A 22,962-nucleotide genomic window follows, 5' to 3' on the forward strand; every position below is an offset into this window, starting at 1 on the left:
TCCCACTGTGCTCTAAAGAGAAAGGCCATTAACAAATGACAAGATGAAAGCTACCCTGACCTTACAGGTACTTCAAATTGCTGGTAATGTTGAACTTTTTCTGTTCCGTGGCATTTTTTTTATATGAGTTTTTGCTTTTGCCTTTTTTTTTTTTTTTTTTTTTTGGTATATCATTTTGTGTGCTTTGCCTGCCTCTGTGTATGCATGCATGTGGAGGTCAGAGGTCAACTTTGGGTACATTTTTGTTAATTTTTTCTCAAGACAGGGTTTCTCTATATAGCCCTGGCTGTCCTGGAATTTACTCTCTTGACCATGCTGGCCTCAAACTCAGTGATCCACCTGCCTCTGCCACCCAAGTGCTGAGATTAAAGGTATGTGCCACTACTGCCTGGCTGTAGTTTTGGGTATCTTTATCTGAGTTATTTGCTTATTTTTGGAGATAGAATCTGTCACTGAACCAGAAGCTCACTGTATTGGCTAAACTGGCTGCCAGTAAAGCCCCTGAGAGCTGCCTGTCCCCTCCTCTGTTGCTGGGGTGATAGGTGTGTCACCACCTGTGGCTTGTATGTGGCTACTGGGGATCTGAACACAGGTCTTCATGTTTGCCTGGAGAGCACTTTACCAAGTGAATGACCAGTCTACCCTCATTTTCTTTTTACATTAAAAAAAAGCCCATCCAGTGCTTGATGCCAATGTGGCCAGTCTGTGGCTTGTTCTCTTGTGTGGAGGATGGTGCTTAAATTAGCTCTTACATGAAACACCGGATCACATGCATAACTTCTCAGTATTCTTTCCTTTGGCCCTTTGCATCTTTGGAATTTTGATTTATTCTTTAATGGTAAAGAAATGCAGACTCTACCGCACTGTGACTGTGTGTATGTGTGTAAATTTGCTAACTTTTCTGCATGTATCAATGTGGTCAGGCTTTCCTGCTGTTTCCTCTGTAACATTCCAAAGACTGAACCCTGAAAATGCAGGAGAACTCAGAGAACAGGTATGTACAGCTACAGACCCAGTGGAATATCAGCAAAGGCACCTTCCTCCCCTGGGAGTGCCTCGACCCTTTGCCAACCTGGAAATTATCTTCCCAGCTGCCAGTGGCAAACAGTCTAAAAGACACTAATTTTAAAATGCAGGCCAGCTAAGGAGGTGAAACAGCTACCATCCTGTTTCATAGATGGGAAAATTAAGACGGGGAAATTCAATGTTTCGTGTGCGATTATGTGACAGTTCAGGGTAGAGCTAGGACAATGGTGCTGGCTGAAAACCAGGTCACCTCAGCTTGTTCAGAAACAAATGCAGACACCACACTGCTCAGACCTCCCTGGTTTAAATCCACCACGACTGTTTCCTGTCACTGACCCAGATACCACACAAGATCCTAGTGGCAGAGAAGACCTAGTGGCCAGCTTCAGTGTTCACAACTTGTTAGCCCTTACTTTGGTCTATGGGTTGATGAAGTTATATTTAGTATTATGTAATGTATGTATACATTTAGTGTGTGTGCACATGTGTGGTTGGAACATGTATAGAGCCCAGAAGACAACTTGCATGAATCATTCATTTCTTCCCTCATATGGGTCCTGGGATAAAACTCAGCCTGGCAAGCTTGGTGGCAAGCGCCTTTATCCACTGAGCATCTCACTGCCCCCAAGTTTTCCTTTCTAATTTAGTCTTTTCCACATATTATCTACACACATGTACCTAGATCCTACCCTACAATCTTCCCTCCACCCTCCTTTCCCAGTCCCTACTGACCCCTGATTCAGGTTGATCTGACTGTAGTTCTAGAATATCCCTTGAGAAGGAGGCAACTTATCAAACTGGCACGGCCTCTCTCCCCAGCTCTTGTTTGTTAAATACTCAACACTGGATAAACTGGGATTTCTGTCAGTCCCAAGGAAATGGTGTTCACAAAATGGCAAAGGAATGCACAGCCATGAGTGGAAACACATGCCAAGCCCCCCAGGCTCACAAAGCTGGATTCTTGCAGGATGACACCCTGCAAGCAGCATGCCACTGGCTTGGGGGATTTCTCCCTAAAAGGAAATCATCTTAGAGAATTTCCTCTGTTCAACTTCTGCTGCCAAAAAAGTGGGAACTCTCTCTGTTGTGAACCAAAGACCCAAAACTCCTCCTAGTCAGTTTCCGGTGGGAGCCTGATGCGGGTGGCTTCTCAGCTGACACCTGTGCAGATTGGGCTTGGCATTGGGAGAGTAGCTACCTCTGGCCCTCTGCTGAGAGTGTGGGTTCTTCTGACCACTTTGATATCCCAGCAGGGAATGTGAGTCTAAGGGTGACTTTAAATCCTGAACCGCTATAGTAGTCAGTGTGGCCAGCAACACAAAGCAGCTGGGCCATCCCTACGGTGTACTGTGCCACCTCACCCCCTGCTTATCTCCCAATGGGAGACTCACTGAAATCCACTTGAGACAGAAATAGACATTTTTGTGCCTCTTCCCCTATTTCTCGTCTGTCCTGCCTCCGTACAGAATCTAAGAGCTCTGAAGGCAGGAATCTTCCTTTACCCAATTCAGTGTCCACAGGGACTGGCACCATTTTTCAAAAGTTAATTGTTACAGATTCAACATGAGCCCCTGCAGCTCTGACAATATTAGAACATTATAGATAAAACTCAAATTGTCTTTGATTCTTCATCTTCCTACCTAGTTCCAATCTCCATCTTTCTTCAGAATTTCCCGGGGTGAACTGGTGTGCTGGAAGGGTTTCTGTCGACATAAGCTGAAGCCATCAAGAGAGGCGGGAACTTCAGTTGAGAAAATGCCTCTCTAAGGGCATTTTCTTAGTGACTGATGAGGGAGGGCCCAGTCCATTGTGGGTTGGGCCATCCCTGAGTTCGTAAGAAAGCAGGCTTAGCAAGTCATGGGTAGCAAGCCAGTAAGCAGCACCGTCCACAGCCTCTGCATCAGCTCCTGCCTCCAGGTTCCTGCCCTGACTTCCTTTAATGATGAATAATGATGTGGAATTATAAGCCAGATAAACCTTTCCTCCCCAACTTGCTTTTGGTCAGAGTGTTTTGTTGCAGCCATAGAAACCATAACTACAAAAATTGGGTTTGGAACATTTCAGGAGTTTTCAGGGGATATTTTACTTACATGTTCTTGGTATGTGCAGGTTTAAAAAAAACCCTATGTGAAATGTAACTTGAATTTAAGATCTAGCCACACTGATGCTTAGATTTAATTTTCCTTTCCATTATTATGCATTTAATAATGCTGCATCCTCAAGTCCAGAGTGCTCACATAAAATGCCACATTCTACTGAGCTAATGCCTGAGCCAACAAACCACGTGACCACAGCTTCTCACGATTTTTAGTTTCTCAAGAAAAATACCTAGATAGGAAGTGTGGGCTTTTAATTTTGATACACAGTGCTGTGAATTCTTGGAACCTGGCAGGGTTGTGATGAGTATTGCTTTAAGTATTCTTTCTTCTTCTTTCTTAGCACAACTCATGACCCTGGGAGAAGAAAGAACTCAAGCCCTAGAGAAACAGACCTCATCCTAGCCTGCTCCAGTTTATGGTCTTGAGCATGCTCAGCCCTTCTCTGAGCCTTAGATTCCCTATCTGTAAAATGGGGAGGTTGAGCCCCAAATGTTCCATTCTTAGGGTCCTTTAGGCCCGTGATACACAGTTTGTACCTGAGGCGTTCCCAGCCGTTCTATCAGGGGGACCAGGTGAAGTGGAGCGTACTTGGCTTCCAGGCGCTTCATCCGGACTTCCAGGCGCTCTCCCTCTGCAGAATGGGCAACGGAACAGAAAAGGACTCTGTGACCAGGGCAGGACGACTTCTCAGAGGACCTGATGCTATCACTGTGTCCCCAAACTAGGACGGAGTGTGCAGCCCTTCCTCCTTGGTTCTGGAGACTGTGATGGGAAGAGATTATCCCCCTGTGACTTTGAACCAATAACAGAAGCATCTGTCTCATGACACAGTGAGCTCCCTATCAAGGAGTTTGAATGGAGGGCAGACTGAGTAACAGAGTAAGTCTAGCTTCAAAGGAGCAATGCCTGCAGTGCCATTTCTAATCCCTTAATGATTCCACAGGCATCCAAAACATTAAACTCCTTCCTGCATGACCGCAGTCTGAGTCGACTGGGTTTAGGATGTGTGCACACACAGGGCTGGGGAAGTGTGAGGACCTGAGTTCAAGTCTCCAGAACCATATAAAAGCTGGACAAAGAGGCATGCACCTGTAATCAGCAAAGATGGGAGGTAGAGGCAGGAGATTTCCTAGACGCCCACAGGCCAGCTAGCCTGGCACACACAGTGAGATCTTGTTGCAAACAAACTGGAAGGTAAAGACGACACCTGAGATTGTCCTGGCTTCCATGTACATCCTATCACACACGTGTGTCCATACTTACACCATACTGTATGTTCTTGAGTGTTAATTCGAATGCAAAAGGGCTGCCTCTGCTGGTGGTGGTTTCTTTTTTTTAAAATTTATTATGTATACAATATTTTTGTCTGTGTGTATGCCTGCAGACCAGAAGAGGGTGCCAGACCTCATAACAGATGGTTGTGGGCTACCATGTAGTTGCTGGGAATTGAACTCAGGACCTTTGGAAGAGCAGGCAATGCTCTTAACCACTGAGCCCATTTCTCCAGCCCTGTAATGGTGGTTTCTTACCTTTGATGTAGACTCTGGGCAGGATGTTCTGGAAGGGTGCAGCATGAAGCAGATCACAGACTTCCTCCTGAGACTGCACAGACAGAGGGGGAGAGGAAGAGAGAACGGTCACCTTAAATTAGAAGGATTTCATTTGGGAAATCTTGACCCCGGTTCTGCTGGCTCTTGTGCTCCAGCTCTGGGTGTTCCCTTTATTGGCAGTGTGATCCTGGTAACTTCTTGGCTTCTTATGGTCTATTTATCTTCAAAGTGCGGATGAGATCAGAATGCGGTTCAATGGGCTGCTGTGAGCACCGAGAGGATTCATAAGCTATGGCCCAGTCCCAATTCATGAAAAGAGAGCTCTATACATCTCTATCGTCATCTTAGAAGGACTTTGCTGAAGAGTTAGGGTGAATGATAGAGGGACCAGATAAAGCTGAGGGCTACCAGACTCCATCTGGTTGGTGATGAGCTCTATGGGATTAAAGAGGATAGCAAGGGCACAGTAGGGTGTGGGGTGGGAAAGACGCTCAGTTGGTAAAGCGCTTGACCGGAGTTTGATTCCAGCACACATGTAAAAAGCCAAATGTAGTAGTTTGTACATAGAATCCCAGCACTGGTGAGGCAGAAATAGGCAGATCCCTGGGACTCGTTGGCCAGCGAGTCAATTCCACTGAGAAAGCTAATGTATGCCCCAAATAAGGTGGACTGCTCTTGAGAGTAACATCTGAGGTTGACAACCAGCGTACATGTGTGTGCATACACACATGAGATACCAGGGCCAATTCTGCCATCTGTTAATCCAGAATGCCTCTGGGAAAAGGTCTGTGTCTAGATTAGTTTTGGTCACCTTAGCCAGCAACCAATGAGAGGTGAAAAGCTGGAACCTCAGAGAGGTTTTGGTGGGAACGCCTAATACATAAAAGCACATTTACAAATAAAAGGAAGCCTGTGCCACAGTGTTGGGAGGGCAAAGTTGGTCAGGGCTGATGGGAAGGCATGACCAACAGACTGAATGACCGGCCTCTAACTGCTGACTTCAGAACAATGCAAGGAGAGCTGCTACAGAGGGGCCTCTCTGCTGTGTGTCTGCTCTTCTTTCAATTGTGGGCACCACATGAGATGAGATCCAGGATGAATTCAAGCTTAACTCTTAAGAGGCAGAAGAATCAGGAAACTCAAGATTAATAGGTGATCTTGGGCTTCTGTTGGGGAAGCTGCTCATTCATTCCCAGCTGCTCAGCCCTGAAATATTCACTTAGAAACTGTATTATTTGCAATACTTTTGGCCAATAGCTTAAGCATATTTCTAGCTTGCTCTTATATCCTAAACTAACCCATCTCCATTAATCTGTGTATCGCCACATGGCTGTGGCTTACCGGGTAAAGTTCTGTCTGACATCTGTATCTGGTGGGACTACATGGCTTTCTCAGTGACTCTGCCTACTCTCTGTATATATCTTTTCCAGCCTGGCTATATTCTGTTAAGCCATTGGCCAAAAGCAGCTTCTTTATTTATTAATCAATAAAAGCAATACATATACAGTAGGGAATCTCACATCACCTCCACTTTTCTGTCTAAATGAAAAGAAAGGTTTAACTTTAACACAGATTAATGGAGATAGGTTAGTTTAGGATATAAGGGCTAGCTAAAAATATGCTTAAGCTACTGGCCAAACAATAGTACAAATAATATAGTTTCTGTGTGTCTATTTTGGGACTGAAAAGCCAGGAATGAATGAGTGGCCTCTGCCAACAGGCTTCCTCCACCCCTGGGATGGATGGAGCTCTCCCATCCTGGGTATCTGAAGAGCAGCAGTGAGAGGGGACCCTGGAGTACCTTCCTGAAAACTGTATCAGTTCACATCCCTTCCATGTCCCCCTTCAGTATCCCCGCAGGTGATGCTTGTGACTAGCCCTTGAATATTGATTTTTCTCTCCGTTTCCTTATTTACCTCACCTGCTCCCATCGCTTGCTAATACTAGGTCCCTACTGTTTACTAAACCTGTGCTTCCATCCAGACTTGGATACTCGACCCTGGCTGGAGTCCTCACTTGGCTGCTGCCCTGTTTGCACCTCCAAGGTTGACCATCTTCCCTCATCCTCTGCCTGGCTTCCTCCTGGAATGGCACATGGGCCTGTCTCTTTTCACGTCTTCCTCTCGAGTGTAGCTGACCTGTGTTCTGTGGACCCATGTCTCCTGACTCTTCCCTCTGTGGCTACTGTAACACTGTTACTCCTTCAGGGCCGTGATGGAGTGCCTCTGTTTGTATCTTAGTCCCAGTGATGACTTATGATTAAATGCTTTTATAAGATACTTTATCAGGGGACCTCCTGAGACTGAGAAGCTTCTGTAAAGCAAAGGACACTGTCACTAAGACAGAAAGGCAACCCACTGACTGGGAGAAGATCTTCACCAACCCCGCAACTGACAAAGGTCTGATCTCCAAAATATATAAAGAACTCAAGAAACTAGACCATAAAAGGCTAATCAACCCAATTATAAAATGGGGCAAGGAGCTGAACAGAGAATTCTCAACAGAAGAAGTTCAAATGGCCAAAAGACACTTAAGGTCATGCTCAACTTCCTTAGCGATCAGGGAAATGCAAATCAAGACAACTTTAAGATACCATCTTACACCTGTCAGAATGGCTAAAATCAAAAACACCAATGATAGCCTTTGCTGGAGAGGTTGTGGAGAAAGAGGTACACTCATCCATTGCTGGTGGGAATGCAAACTTGTGCAACCACTTTGGAAAGCAGTGTGGCAGTTTCTCAGGAAATTCGGGATCAACCTGCCCCTGGACCCAGCAATACCACTCTTGGGAATATACCCAAGAGATGCCCTATCATACAACAAAAGTATATGCTCAACTATGTTCATAGCAGCATTGTTTGTAATAGCCAGAACCTGGAAACAACTGAGATGCCCTTCAATGGAAGGATGGATGAAGAAAGTATGGAATATATACATATTAGAGTACTACTCAGCAGTAAAAAACAATGACTTCTTGAATTTTGCATGCAAATGGACGGAAATAGAAAACACTATCCTGAGTGAGGTAAGCCAGGCCCAAAAAGAGGAACATGGGATGTACTCACTCATATTTGGTTTCTAGCCATAAATAAAGGACATTGAGCCTATAATTCGTGATCCTAGAGAAGCTAAATAAGAAGGTGAACCCAAAGAAAAACATATAGACATCCTCCTGGATATTAACCTTCATCAGGCGATGAAAGGAGACAGAGTCCCACATTGGAGCACCAGACTACAACCCCAAGGTCCAAACCAGAAGCAGAAGGAGAGAGAGCAAGAGCAAGGAACTCAGGGCCATGAGGGGTGCACCCACATACTGAGACAATGGGGATGTTCTTTCGGGAACTCACCAAGGCCAGCTGGACTGGGTCTGAAAAAGCATGGGATAATACCAGACTCACTGAACATAGCGGACAATGAGGACTGCTGAGAAGTCAAGAACAATGGCAATGGGTTTTGATCCTACTGCACGTACTGGCTTTGTGGGAGCCTAGGCAGTTTGGATGCTCACCTTACTAGACATGGAAGGAGGTGGGAGATCCTTGGACTCCCCACAGGGCAGGGAACCCTGACTGCTCTTAGGGCTGATGAGAGAGGGGGAATTGATTAGGGGATGGGGAGGGATATGGGAGGCGGTGACGGGGAAGAGACAGAAATCTTTAATAAATAAATTAATTAATTAAAAAAAAAGAAAAAAAAGATACTTTATCAGCAATCACTTCAGTGGGGTAAATGTTTGCTACTGCACATGAATAAACGAAGTCATGTGTCTACCTGATAGTAATCCAAGCATGAGAAGACTGCCGTCCATCTGCCCATTCACCCAACAGATATGTATTAAACACCAGGCACAGTTCTAGGCTATGCAGATATGATGTTGAACAAGTTAGACAAGATCTCTGTTCTCATGTTATTTAAATTCCTGCAGAGGCTTATGAACACAAAGAAAATTCCAGATAGTGATCACCCACGAGAGGAACAGAGAAGGAGGCAAGAGTTAATTTGGGTCACTAGGCATGGGGGAAGCTAGCCACATAGGTTTTGGTAAGAGTATTCCAGTGCAGAGGCTGTGGGCAGTGAACACACTGGAATGAGTCACAAAGATTCATGGTATACACTGCATGAGGTCCTAAAGGAGGGGGGGCAATGACATTACGTGGGACCTTAATGGCATGGTTTAAATGCATATTTCATTTTAAGTGTAGAGAGCAGCTATTTAAGTTATTGCAAGGACACATCACACAGTCTTGTCTTTCTTACAAAAAGTTTCCTGGCCCTTCGGTATGCCTTGTTGCCAGAAAGTGGCCCATTGCCTGAACCATCAAGTTCTTCATTCATGTGGATAAGCTGACCTCGGGAGCCACCTGAGAGCTCAGAGGACAGGAAGGCTCTAAAGGAGCAAAGCAGAAGCTCAGTTCATTTTACACAGTGAACTTTGACTCTTTGGGGGAGATGAAGGCATTGCCTTTTCCCTCTCCCCCAAGTTTGCAGACTAGAGGACAAGGGACTCTTGGATGTGGGTGTCCTTCTTGCATGTCTTCTGTGCAGTGCTGTGCAGGCTAGAAAGGTGAGAAAGCAAGTGGGGAGGAGACAGCCTTCTGGGAGAGGCAGGAACATCCCAGAGGAGGAACCAAATAGCCATTTGCATAACGAGGTGGCTGCACACCTTGTGTGGGAGGTACTTGTTTGCTGGTTATTAGCTGAGGTCATTGCCACAGATAGAAACAGGCATCGGGCACAGACAAAGGCCTGTGTGACGGGCAGAACAAGCTTCCATTGTGGAGCCTGGGCTGACGGCTGGTTTCCCGCTCCTCTGATTAGGATCTCAAAGCATCTAAGAGGAGCCCACCAGGCCACGCCCCACTGGACAGGGTCCTTTCTCAACCTGTGAAGCCCGCCCTGCAGCGGGCCTGGCTCTGCAGCCCTACCTGTCCATCAGAGAAGCTCTGCTCTCTTCTCCAGCATTCTCCTGAACCCCCTCTCTCCCTGACTCCTCTGCTTAGCGAATGTCCTGCCTTCAGCTTTCAGTTCCACCCCCACCCCCTGAAGGACACTTCTGTGAGCTCCCAACCCTCACCCCTACCATGCATGTGCCATTGTTAAACACCCTTTAAGAACCACTTTCCCCTGAGTTGTCTGTATTTTATCTTCCACGTGACTGATGCATACCCACCTCTCACTGGAACCCAACTTCCATAAAGTAGAGACAACCTCCCTTCATATATTTTACTGTATTTTCCACTATGCCTCCAAAGATGAGCACGGTGCTGGGTGTATAGTAAGTGATCAATCATCACACTGAAGGTTCAGGGCCTGGGGACATAGCTTAGGTAACAGAGGATTGTCTTAATATCCTAGTGCTTGGGAGGTGGAGGCAGGAGGATTATGGGTTTGAGGTCATCCTTGGCTACATGGCTAGTATGAGGTTGATCTGGACTACAGGAGACCCCATCTTAAAGAACTTTTAAAAAAAGCTGGAGGTGCAGGCATGTGAGGGATGGGAGACGTATTAGAATCTCCCTGAGTCTGCGTCTTCCTATGTAGGCCTGGAAGTTTCTCTTTATTAATGATGGAAATAAATTCTTAATTATTAGTTACGGAAATAAGTTCTCTTTGATCTGAACTATGCAATATTTTTAACAAATGCTTTATATGGTGGAGTTTCCAGGTATTTTACATTTTTTCCCTACTCGCCTTCCTTTTTTAGAAAACCTATATGTATAATCACTACATTTTCTACATCAACTATAAAGTACTCTGAAAACTACAATAAAAAAAAAACCTCTGAAGCAACTCAACTAGTAGTTAACTTTAAAATCAACAGCCTCTGGCATCTTGCTCCTGAGAAGATGGCGGGTCCTAGGCTTCGTCTGGAAAGATGTTTGTGTAGGCGTAGAGTAAGTAGCTGATTGTGTTTTAGAATACACTTAGGGGCAAATCATTGATGCAGAACAAAATATACATTAAAAAAGGACCACAATGCTGTGGTAACACAAGCGTGCAGCTGTCAGAAGCAAGAGGCAGTGACGCTGGGGAGTGTCACCTTCCTCAGTCTCAGAGGGTTCCTGGAATAGCTGTCATCCAAATCCCACTTCTGAAAGAAGCTGCTGGAGGTTGGTACATTCACCACGATCACAGGGAAGGGTGGGAGGGGAAGTCAGGAATGACAGCAGTGAGCTAGAACTTCATCTTTCTAGCCAGAGAGTCCCTAAATAGCCTATTAAGTTGCGGTTAGGCCACCTCATCTCCCATGAAGTGTTATGGGGCAGCTGAGGTGGACATGGCTGTGATTTTGGCAGGCCATGTCGGGGACTGAGCATGAGGCTGGGAGAGGCACTCGTTATCATAAATTTGTATTGTTTGATTTATCACCACATGAAATGAAGAGCGATTTAAACAACAAGACGCAGGTGGTGGAGTCAACAGTCCCCCGAGGATATCTGGCTAGAACAGGGAGCCTACAGCAGTACCATCGCCTTGTTCTTCAGGGAAGTCAAGGCCATGGGAACTGACTGATCATTTACTGAAGGTATTAAGCAGTGAGGCTGGCATTTAGGCCCAGGCCACCTCGCTTCATCCTCATAGCTGTGTGGCAGTCCACATACCCTCAGCTCAGAGGATAGCATTCTGTGCCTCCAACAGAGCCCGTGTAGAAACATAATCATCAGTCCTTGGTTAAGGGTATGTGGAGATGGTTAAGCCATTGTAGATTAACAAGCAAATGGGTCCTCTAGAGAGCTTTGTCTCTGGTAGGATGTAGGGTCATAGGTCCCTTTACCATATGATCATCTCTGTCACCTCAGAACTGCAGGGTCCTGCCGGCAGAAGACAGCAGCAGTGATGACCCCTCTTCTGTGGACCTCCCTCCCTCCAGAAGTACAAGGAGAAGCAAGCCTCAGATATCCAGAGGGAAACCAAAGCCTCAGATAGCCAGAGGGAAGCCAAAGCCAGAGAGACCAGTCCCCCATAGACACACATATAAAAAGAAAATACACAAAATTATCAAAACCAGAAAACTCATTTCGAATCGAACCACCCAATAAACATTTCAGCCTCACCCATGCCTGGGAGGAGCACACAGCTTACCGATTTGCCGGGAGTTAGTCAACTTCCTTTAAATGTGCAGAGAACTGTTATTTTCATCTGTAGTTTAAAGGAGAATGGGACGGTGGCTCAGTGGGTCAAGTGCTCGCTGCATGACCATGAGGATCTGATTTTGACCCCCCAGAACCCATGTGGGAAAGCCAGGAACGGCAGCGTGCCTGCAATCCCAGAATGGAGAAGGTGGTGTCGGTGGTGCCTGGGGCTCGCTGGACAGCCAGCCTGGTTTAGCTGGTGAGTATAAGGCTATGGAGAGACTCTATTTAACAACAACAAAAGCGTGGGTAGTGCCTAAGGGACAATATCTAAGTTTGTCCTATGGCTTCCACGGGCATGGCACATGAGTGCGTGCGTGCGTGTGTGTGTGTGTGTGTATGTGTGTGTACCCATTCACCTACCCACACAGAGAGTGACAGGTCTTAAACCACCTTTTAGTCAAATAAGCAGGACCTAATATCACTCTTCCCAGAAGTCACCTCTATCCTAAGTTTGTGAAAATAACATCATGGCAGGCAACTCATTTTTACAGATCTGCTGATGCAATCCCAAAGTACTGCACCCTTAACGTGGTCAGTGATTCCCCCTTCCTGATGTCCACAGAGTTCTCCAGCCAATCTTATCCACCTCTCCAAAGATCCACATTCAACTTTGACCTTCTAGGAACTTCCCAAGGCATTCTGGTCCACACGGCATTGTCTACGGCTCCCATTTATTCAGGGCCCCCGCGGAGTTGCAGAATGAACTATCTAGCCAGAGTCTGTACTTCTGGTACAGAAGCCAAGCAATGATCCCTGCACACACTGGCTGAGAGAGGATCCTCTCAGAGGGACCACCATGCCAGGGACTCGAATTTCATCTGACATGAGAAATCAGTGAGAAGAATGTCGAGTACAGAAGGGCAATCCCATCTAGAGATGAAACGAGGCTCCACACACTGGCCTCTGGGATGGAGGCTGAGCAGAGATTACAGTAGACCCTTCATCCACACAGTAGGAGTCGGTGCTGGAGACGGAGAAGGGGGTTACCCAGACCCGACACATGGCCCTTCTAAGCACGGTGGAGGACACAAGCGGGTGGGAAATTCTGTGAGTCCTTCACTGGGGTGTACACGAGGGCACAGCAATCTGTGTGTGCCAATGGGGCCACTGGCAGTCAGGGCATTTCGGACCAGGAGTGAGTCACTAACAGAATTAGACACTGTGCTGCTAAGTTCCTGGAAGAGATGCCCGCGGGTTGTGGCGATGGTGACAGAGACATGATGGCAGCAGGTGGACGTCAAGGACAGTGAGATCTGAGAGTGTACCTCAGTTTATCTGACCACACCTTTACCTGCAGACTCGGACACATGGCTGGATGTGTGGCGGAGGGAGGAGGGCCATGAGGGCAGGCTGGTGGAGCAGTGTGGCTGAGGTTTCCAAGCCTTGTGGATCAGAGCTGAGAGTCTGACTTTCTCTACAGTGAGAAACTCCCTGGCAGTTTTAACTGGAGCAACAGGACGACTGTAATTGTATGCAGATCCCTTTGGTGTCCCATGGAGAAACTGGCTGTGCCATTGTGTGCCCTGACATTCTACCTGCCAGTCACCACCCCCTCACTTTCCCTGGGTTACACATAACCAAATTCAACGCAATAAGTAACCAAAGATGACCTTGAACTTTGAATTCTTCTGCAGCTACTTCCCAAGAGCTAGGATTACAGGCGTGTGCTGCCACATCTGGCTCATTAAAGTCCTCTCTTAGCAAATTCCTGCCTCAGCGCTATCATGGAATGGAGTGGCCCTCGGAGAATTACGTTTGACATAAACCTCCCATACTGAGCGCAATGAGAAAGCATTATGTTGTTGTTTTTGTTTCCCCCCCTAAAAGCTCCTGAAATGGAAGACAGGTCCTCTCATGTGACTAGCGGGAGAAGGGAGGCCACCGGGATGCTTTCCCAGGACCACCTGCAGGTCCCACATGGCCTCTTTCTAATCTGGATTGAAGAACTTCCCATGTGCATTAGAATTTTCTTGGTCTTGAAGTGACAGTTCCTGGTGGTGAACCAAACAGGGGGCTAGGGCAGAGGTCAGCACGAGCAGAGGCCCTGATTTTATAAAAGAGATAGAAGCAGCAGCTTTGGGGCACGTGTTACTGAAGTCATCCTCCCATGCAAGTGGAGGGAGCTGGAGAAACACACCCTTTCATAACTTTGCTTCTTCCTGTGCTGCAACGACCGTGACCGCTTTTCCTAACTGCTTTGGTCCCTGGTCAGTTTTCTTTCCCCTCCTCCAGCTTTGCATGACCGTCCTTGGAAAGTACCAGTGGCTATTTTGTCACAGTGGCCGTAACTGTTCTGAATCATCTGAAGAGACAATGATGACACTGAGTAATTTCAGCCTTAGCTGTCTAGGCATGAGGCTCCTAAGAGCGAGGTCATACGGCTGCATAATTATCGTCAATACTGAGTACTGAGATCAGCTCACAGTAAAACTTCTCAGCAACACAGAATATGTAACCGCACAGAGTCTCATTTGTCCCTAAAATAGTTTTACAGTGTTTTTAACCATGATGAACTAAAAAGTCTCTTGTGTGTGTACATGTATATTTGTGTGTGTGGATGGTATATGGGTGGAGGTCAGAGGACAATGGTGTCTGCGCACATGTGTTCATGTGTGTGATGGTGCATGGGTGGAGGTCAGAGAACAACCTCGGATGTTGATCCTCACTCTTTAGCCTTAGATATTGACTTTTGTTGACTGCTGTACACACCAGGCTGGCTGCTCCTGTGAACTTCCAGGGATCTCCATCTCTACTTCCCGTCTTGTTGCAGAAGCACTGGGGCTAACAGATGTGCATTACTGCATCCGGGCTCTGCAGGTGACGGATGTGCATTACTGCATCTGGGCTCTGGGGCTAACGGATGTGCATTACTGCATCTGGGCTCTGCGGGTAATGGATGTGCATTACTGCATCTGGGCTCTGCGGGTAATGGATGTGCATTACTGCATCTGGGCTCTGCGGGTAATGGATGTGCATTACTGCATCCGGGCTCTGTGGCTAACGGATGTGCATTACTGCATCTGGGCTCTGGGGCTAACGGATGTGCATTACTGCATCTGGGTTCTGGGGATCTGAACCCAGGTCTTCACATGTATCCCACAAGAACCTGACCCAAGGACCCACGGCCCCAGCCTTCAGGATGAGTTTTCTAAAGTGAGAAGCCACTTCACCAGGAGGAAGGTTTACATTTCTTCACAAGGACCAGTGGCAACTCCTGTATATTAGAGCTGGGAAGCACGAGGAGTTTGGGAGGAGCCCTGCTCACATAGTCAAACTCTGTCTCTGAAGAAGCAGCTTCCCTGCTGCCTAGCATGGGAACTGCAGTGTATCATTCTGCTTCTGCAGACATTGCCCGGGGTGCAGCTGATGAGCAGAGCTGCTATTCAGTACCGTCTGCCAGGACCAAGAGTCATGTTAATGTTACCACTCCTGTGACACCCGCTAAGGCATTACGGGGAGGGAAGCAGCGGCTAGACACCGAATAGGACCCAGGCCCACTGTACGATTCTTTGTTGTCAGCAGAGCCAAGTGAAAGTGAACAGGCTTTTGGAGTGGGGATGCAAAAATGACTTACTGTAGGGAACCCATATCAAAAGCCTTCAAAGGGTCTGGCTGATAATTTTGTGCTGCTTTCTGCTTCAAACTTTTCTTTTCCTATTACACTTCATTTAAGATTGAGGGGCCGGGAGGACTGCTGCCAAGCACCGCACCCCAGTATGTTTGCAACATGCTGAGTCTTTGAGGTGGGGAAGAGAAAACTTGGCTTCTCTTGGCTAAAGATTCGCTGTGCTTACGTTGAAAAAGATCCTGCGATCCTAAGGATGACAGATTTGTGGGGAAAACAGAGTTTAACTCTATTAAACTCTGTTCTTGAGAGAAAAATGACCATTTTCAGCTGACCAATCTCAAAAGAGTGTTTTCTTAAGTAACATTCGGCTTTAAGGCTTAAGGCAATAAAAAGACAAATTCCACTCATGTATTAGGTGTCTGTCTTTGTCAAGTATGCTAGCAGAGCCGACTTAGCAAAGGAGGGTAAGCGCTCCCTCCACCCCGTCTGGACTCTGGTTTTCTGGTATGAAGGGGGAAGGGGGCTCGGGGCCAGGCCTAGCCAGCAAGCTCTAAACATTCCCTTATATGGACATGGACGTTGTTAGTATGAGTGTTTCCTGAAGGGTCCCTGGGGCAGGCCAGAAATCGGGCTTCCCGCGCCCACCACGACCCTCGGCATGGGAAGTATCAGCCATGTTTTCAGTGCTCATCTGAGCCTGCGTCCGCAGAGCAGAGCCCACCCAGGACCTGACACATCCATCTCTGCTGCACAGGCTTCTGGGACCCCGCAGCTCTCTGTAGTGCAAGCTAAATCCATCTGCATGTAACATGTAATTTTCCTCCTCTCTGGGATGGGCTGCAGCATGGGTGCTGTGTTCTCCCCCACCTCTGCTGAATAACAGCACAGACGACACCCACCTCCCATCGCCCCCCAACCTCATACATTTGCCTGTCGAGGAAATAGATGAATTATCCTGCATTAGGTCAGATTCATATCTGATCAACTGGGAAGGACTTGCAGCCAAGACACCATGGCCTACAAAGCCGTGTTCTCTTTGCTAATAGCATCAGCCCTTTTGACACCCTGCAGGGTGATGTCTTCATCTGGAACCAGCCCATGTTGGTACCTTTCTAACTTCTGCGCACCTTAACTCTCCCTCCCTCTAGATAATATACATTTATGTGTGCAAATGTTTTCTTTTAAGGAAGACATAACTGTTGACTGCAATAAACGCACAGGACTAAGAATGTAAATAGAAGTTGGAACCCCTCTTCTCTCACCGCCGTTCCCACCACTCTTCTAAGCTCGCCTCACCAGACTTTGAAAGCTAACAGAACAGCCAATTTTATAGAAGAAAGACTGGCATACAAAGATCTGGAAAAATATCTTTCAGGACGCGAGCAGGGGCTATCTTAACACAGCAACTGTGTGAGTTTGCTGAGATTCTGCTATCTGGGTTTTCCGACAGAATGTACTTCAATTGTCCATTGAAGGAAAAAAAAAGAGAAAAGCCACTAGGAAGTAGAAGTCAGAGGCAGAAGGTCAGACTCGGGCTGGGTCACTCGGCTGCAGAATGCAAAGCTGTTAGCCACCCAGCTGCTATATCTCAACCGTAACCAGCTCGGCTGTGCGCATGCCCCTGTCCCTCAGGGGGTGGCTTCTGCATTCCGAAACACACATGGCTCTCAGCCCATTTCTGTTGCTAGCCATAACCCTGGGGAAATTGGCACCCTCAGAACCATAATGTTTTATCAAAAGACACCGATTCAAAAGGTCTGATTACAGAGAGGCATCGTTAACAGTACATGAAGATGTGAGGAAATCAAAACTCCCTAACCTGGCTGAGTGAGAATAAAAATTAATCATTCTGTAAAATTGTCTGGCAATGTCTAGTTTCACCATCTGCAAAATGTGAAGTTGCCCTAGATGAGGGACTCTCAATAGAGTCAGGCACAATCTGGAGCCATCGGTTTATCTGAAGAGGATGCTACTGCCACCTAGTGGACAGAGTTCAGAAATGCTCTCAGCGTCTTCTAAGGCCCAGAACAGACCTCCAACAAGGTCTGGTCTCCTGGTCAGCAGGGCTGAGGCTGAGAACCTGACCCGTGTCTGATTTAAAGGTTTGCAATGATGCTCTCAGCAAGAGACTGTGGCTGTTGTGACTGTGGCCAACTGCACTGGAAAGACAGAAATAAGCAACAGATATAAGGTAAGTGGGGTGGCTGTCTCAGAGCCTGTGTGTGTGCTGGGGGAGGGAGTCTTCTGTGTTTCACACGTGTGGGTGTGTGGGGGCATAACTCACAACTGGCTGATGTTTAAAAGAAACACACAGTGTGAAATCACAAAGCGGCCATGGGGGAAACAGGAATCACCAAGGCTCAGAGATGACAAAGGAAACAGATCAAATTCACCATCTGCTAAGAGCCTACCGACCAAGTATCAGCGAGTACTTGATAGATAATCAAGTGGGGTGTGGTGACATATGCCTGTGATCTCAGCACACAGGAGGCTGAGGCAGGAGGATTTCAGGCTTTGAGACCTGAGACTGCCTCAAACGTCAACGTAAGCACTTGCCCAGCACCTAGACGGAAGACATTATTTAATCCGAAAATAAACAGAATTGAATTTCTACCTTCTACTAAGCACAGTGTGAATTCCAGATAGTATATTCAGAGGTTTGTTTCAGCCCGACAGACTACGCCGACCATGAAAGGGGAAACTGATGAATATATCAACCCTTAGGAACAACTCTTCAATAAAGCCAATTGGGATATATCTACGATGCATAGAATGATACTATGTAAACAGCACCGACAAACTGATGAAGAAACCAACTAAAAAGTAAGTAGCTTAACAGCACTTCACCTAAGAGGGAGTCCAGATGACCAGCCACACACAGCAAGGACCTAGTGCCCTTAGATCAACCAAAACCCCAATGGAGATGCTGAGACACACCTAGAATGGCTGTGATCAAATTCAACTGTTTACCCAATCATAGCAATTCATATCAAAAGCCTCATCTGATATTCACCGTCGTATCTAACCCAGAACAGTAAGCCACTGTCTGCAGCCCCAGTGCCCACTTCATTAGTGACGAAATACCCTATGCCGTAGAGGAAGAAAGGTTTCATTTGGTCCACAGTTTCAGGTCTCAGCTCATCATGACGGGGTGGAGTGGCAAGGCAGAGAAGCCTGTATATGACAGATGGCAGAGAGAGAACATGCCTGCATTGGGGCTTCTTCCTTCATTCTTAAAAAGATTTTTTTTAGTGTTTGAGTGTTTACCTGCATATATGTATATGTATTACTTGCATGCAGTGCCTGCAAAGGCCAGAAGAGGGTGCCAGATACCTTAGAGCTAGAGTTACAAATAGTTCATGTGGGTGATGGGAATAAACCTGAGTCCTCTGCAAGAACAGCAGGTGCCCTTAACTACTGAGCCATTTCTCCAACCCCACATTCCCCCCTTTGATGGCACGATACCATTTCCCCATTTCCATTTGGGATGAGTCATTTCCTGCCGTCCCTCTAGTTAAGTCTTTTTGGAAATGTCCTTCACAGCTATATCTGGAGGGTGTGCTTCATTTGCCTGCTAGGTGCTTCTAGACACAGTCAAGATTAGCCGTTAGCACTCAGTCACTCTCGAACACTATTCAGTTCACCTACAAACACAATGAGAAGCACCTACAATACAAATTGCACAGACAACATTGGATGGTAGACATCAGACAGAACGGCAAAACATACTGCATAATTCCACTTAGATGAGCTTCAGAGATAAAACTAAGCCCCGGGGTCAGCCGTCAGAATCATGGCCGCTTTGAAGGCACGGAGAGGAGGCGCAAAGAATTCCTACAGCATGGAGACTGTTCTGCTTCTAGACTTGGCGGGCATTACATGGACTTGGTACTTGATCAAGCTATTCACTTGCAACTTACATGCCTGACTGCATGTGTTCCTTAAAGACACCACACAGCCACAGCCCCACAAAAAGAGCAAAGCCAGGTACATCATCTTTGTGCTTATATAACGAAGAGGACCCATTCATCCTTTTAAAGGCACATTCTCTACACCTTGACATGAGATCCGGCATTAGTCACGGCTGCCACTTCAGAAAGGCAGGCCACAGAATAAGAGAACGTACCCGTGCAGCTTCTCTATCAGTGTGAAGGTCACAACGACGAGTGAGAGCCGAAATCGATGAGGAGAAAGCAGAAGGTACAGCAGAGACACGGGAGGGGACTTCTCGTGCCCTGCAGCTGTCCGTTCCTACTGCTTTCACCTGATCGATGCTAACACGCCAGTTCCATCTCCAAGGAGGGACTGCAGCCATTCTTGGCAAGGCTCAGTGTCCCTACTGACCTCTAATCCGTGGCTCTTTCCTGAAATCTAGAGACAATGGCTGCTGATCCCTCCACCTGATGAGTTCCTATTCATCCCTCAGTGTGTTATTTGGTAGGTTGTTTATTTCACACATGGAACTTCTCTCATGTGCCTTGTGCTAAAGGTGAAAAACTCTTGTTTGACAAATGAACAGTCCAGTTACAGAGCTCTTCTATGGAAGGCCTTAGCTTCCCCTCACCCCTGCCCTCCCTCTGCTTCCTTCTCCCTTCCTTTCCCCCTCCCTTCAACCCGAACTCCTTCCCTTTCTCTATTTTTCCTCCCCCTTCCCCTCCTTTTTATTCCTCCCCCCCATCCTTTCTCTCTTTCTTTGCCTTCTTAATGGGAACAACTGATACATCTCTTCATATTTCATTTCCACTTTCTAAGCTAAAAAAAGCTCTAGAACTCTCCTGTCCTACTTTCATCCCGGCAAGCACAGGACTGAATAGCTGGAGAGCTCCCCATTGGTCCAAGCAGAAAGCAGGGGCTGCAGCCTTGGTAAGCACAATTCCTGACTGTCAGCTCACCCTGCCCAGCACACACACACACACACACACACACACACACACACACACACACACACACGTTTTCATCTGTCTGGGCTGCTGACATGTTCTCCACACTGTTGTGTGTGGGCTAGGAGAGTCAGCCAGGTGACTTTAGACCCCGAGTGTCCTATTGTCCTTAGTGATGGAGCTGGAAAAGCTTTTTCCTCCAAGGTTAGCCTGTACTGATCTCACGACCTCCTGGTCTGAATGGAGGCTCTCACCCACAGCTTCTGGAAGGAGGGTGCTCACGTGTCCTCCCTGCCAACCCTGTCTTCCCTCTCTTCATGCTCTTGAGCCCCTGAACATTTTTTTTTATTACTTATCCTTGTGACTTCTGAAGGCTATGTTGCTATAGCAACCCAGGCCCACTGAAGTGTGTAAAGGGCCTGGTATCAGGGAGAGGAGCCATTAGCTGTTTCCGGAGTCCATTTGAAAGAGAACACAATTGCTCCTCACAGAAGAGGCACCGCAGGACCATTTCATAGCTTCTGCAGGCGGTGAGGGCCTGAGAGTCCCAAATGAGGACGAGGACAGACACTGTGGCATGCCCAGGCTCACCAGTGAACAATCCTCTCAGCTCTCAGTCTGCAGCCCGCACAGTTAGAGCTCTCTCTCTTCGTTTCTGCCTTGATGTGTATCTCACTACCCCCACACCTCTCTCTTCTGTGGACCCAGGCTGCAAACAGCCCTGCCCTTGTCCTTTTCTCTGTCCAGCTGCTTCTTCTCCCTGTGACCAACAGGACCTTAGAAAAAGCAGGTCCTCTCTCTCCTGCCCATAAGCCTCCAGCAGCTTCTGCCAGGGTATTGCTGCCAGGATATTGTCACCAGAGGTCACCTGCCACTTGGCTGTCTCTCAGCCGCGGTTCCTGTCTTAGCTTTTCAATGCTTGTTCATTTTGGATACTTTCTGCTCCTTTCTGATACCAACTTCTCTCTCCTGAAACAGGGCATTCTCCCCAGTTCCTCAGCATCCCTACTGCTATTACCCTGTTCATGCGCTCACAGCAAGTGTTCCCATACGCAGCTGTCCTTTTGTGAGATCTTTGCTCATCTTCCCCTCCCGAATAAAAAAAAAAGATGCCTGTCTCTTGTTTGGGCCTCGAGCAGCAAGTCAGCTCTTAGTAACCTATACTTTGTGTGCAGATGAAGGAGATGCCTGGAGTGTGTTCCATTGCACCCCAAGAGTAACGTCTCCCCACATCCCTCCATTCCCCCTGGCTGCAGTTTTCCCTGTTTTCTTCCACTGCCCTGGTCCACACACCTTGAGGACTGGGTTCACCACATGTGGGGAATGTGTGGGAAAGAACATGGAGAGCGTAGCCTCCAGGCATGTCACATCTGTGCAACAGGGCCAGGGATGCAGACGAACCACTCCTCAGCAAAGAGCTGGTCCTAGGCTTCCTGAGACATGTCTCTGTAGGCAGGCATCCTGTGTCCGCTCTCAGGATGCTACTACTGTTTAACTCTTGCTGCCTGTACCTCGCACACACTTCTCTTTTCAGTCTTTAAGCTAGACAGCAGGTAATTCCTTTGTCACCTGTCATAAGAGTTAAAGATGCAGGGCTGCCCTCCGCCTACAACAGTTTCTGTTATCAAGTTCTCAATCTCCAGCATACTCTGCAAGGAAGCCCTGCCTTAGTCCCCATGCTGCCAGGTCCAAGAGAAACTCCATTTCCCCAAATTCCAAAAGGCAGGAGAGACAGCGGCTATCTGTGGTGTCTGTTGGCATACCAAAGTGTATATGCTGGCATCCAGGCTCCCCCAGAATCACAAGTACCTGTCACACATTTCAGAGTCCATCTGAGCCCTTCTCACCGCCTCCCCTAACCTAAACTCCCCAGCTGCTCATTCCCCCTTATAACCCTGTGATTTGGGCTGTGCTCTCTGTCTCCCCCCTTCCTGTCTCTGCTCTCCCACACTCCTCCTCTATGTAGCCCCACCCTGCTTTCCTCCTGCTTCTCTCATAGCCAGGTCTACTGTGATTGCTATGTTTGGACTACTACTTTTTCTGTCTGCTCTGGACTCTTCCAGATGCCTCTGGCTGTTCTCTCTCTCATGTCTACAATAAAATCTTCCCCTTAACCATACCATGGAGCAGTCACATCATCAGTTTATACACAGACCACACTGGTTCTGTTTTTTTCTCTCTCTGGACCGTGTGCTTGCCCCTCACAGCACTACTGACATTATAAATATAATTTCCATGGCAACACAACAACACTAAGTCACATGGACACCTTTGGGGGCCTGCACCCTCAAAGTATTTTCTGCTAAAACTTTATGGTGCAACTGAGCATGCCCAGAGGCACTTCTGTCTACTACATTAATTTTTAAAATATTCTTTACAGGGACTCGATAGATGACTCAGCAGTAGCATTGACTGCTCTTGCAGAGGACATGGGTTCAGTTCTCAGTACATACAAGGATGCTCATAGTCATCCATAACTCCAGTTACAGGAGCTCTGACGCCCTCTTCCGACCTCTGAAGGTACTGCACACATATGGTACACATACATACATGCAGGCAAAATGCTCATACACATTAAAACCAAAAATCCTTTACACATCTTTTAAAATTATGATCTTAAACAAAGTATGTTTAGGAGCAGGGTATGCTCCTAAGTGTGTGGCTACTGACATGAATATGCATAGGTTCCCTGGATAAAGT

The 22,962-nt window shown here is 47.2% G+C and overlaps 1 protein-coding gene across 3 annotated transcripts in view; it reads right to left on the minus strand.

Moving 5' to 3' along the window:
• The window catches only part of Cyfip2 (cytoplasmic FMR1 interacting protein 2), a 119,743-nt gene that overhangs the window by 9,440 nt on the left and 87,341 nt on the right, over nt 1-22,962 (minus strand). For all 3 annotated transcript variants that reach the window (XM_057773791.1, XM_057773790.1, XM_057773792.1), the window contains 2 exons: nt 4,655-4,727; nt 3,662-3,756 (listed from right to left, as the gene is read on the minus strand). In XM_057773791.1, the coding sequence (XP_057629774.1) occupies nt 3,662-3,756; nt 4,655-4,727 (168 nt within the window). The remainder of the gene's footprint in view (nt 1-3,661; nt 3,757-4,654; nt 4,728-22,962) is intronic.

This window comes from Chionomys nivalis, chromosome 7 (genome assembly GCF_950005125.1).
Source record: "Chionomys nivalis chromosome 7, mChiNiv1.1, whole genome shotgun sequence".
NCBI lineage: Eukaryota > Metazoa > Chordata > Mammalia > Rodentia > Cricetidae > Chionomys > Chionomys nivalis.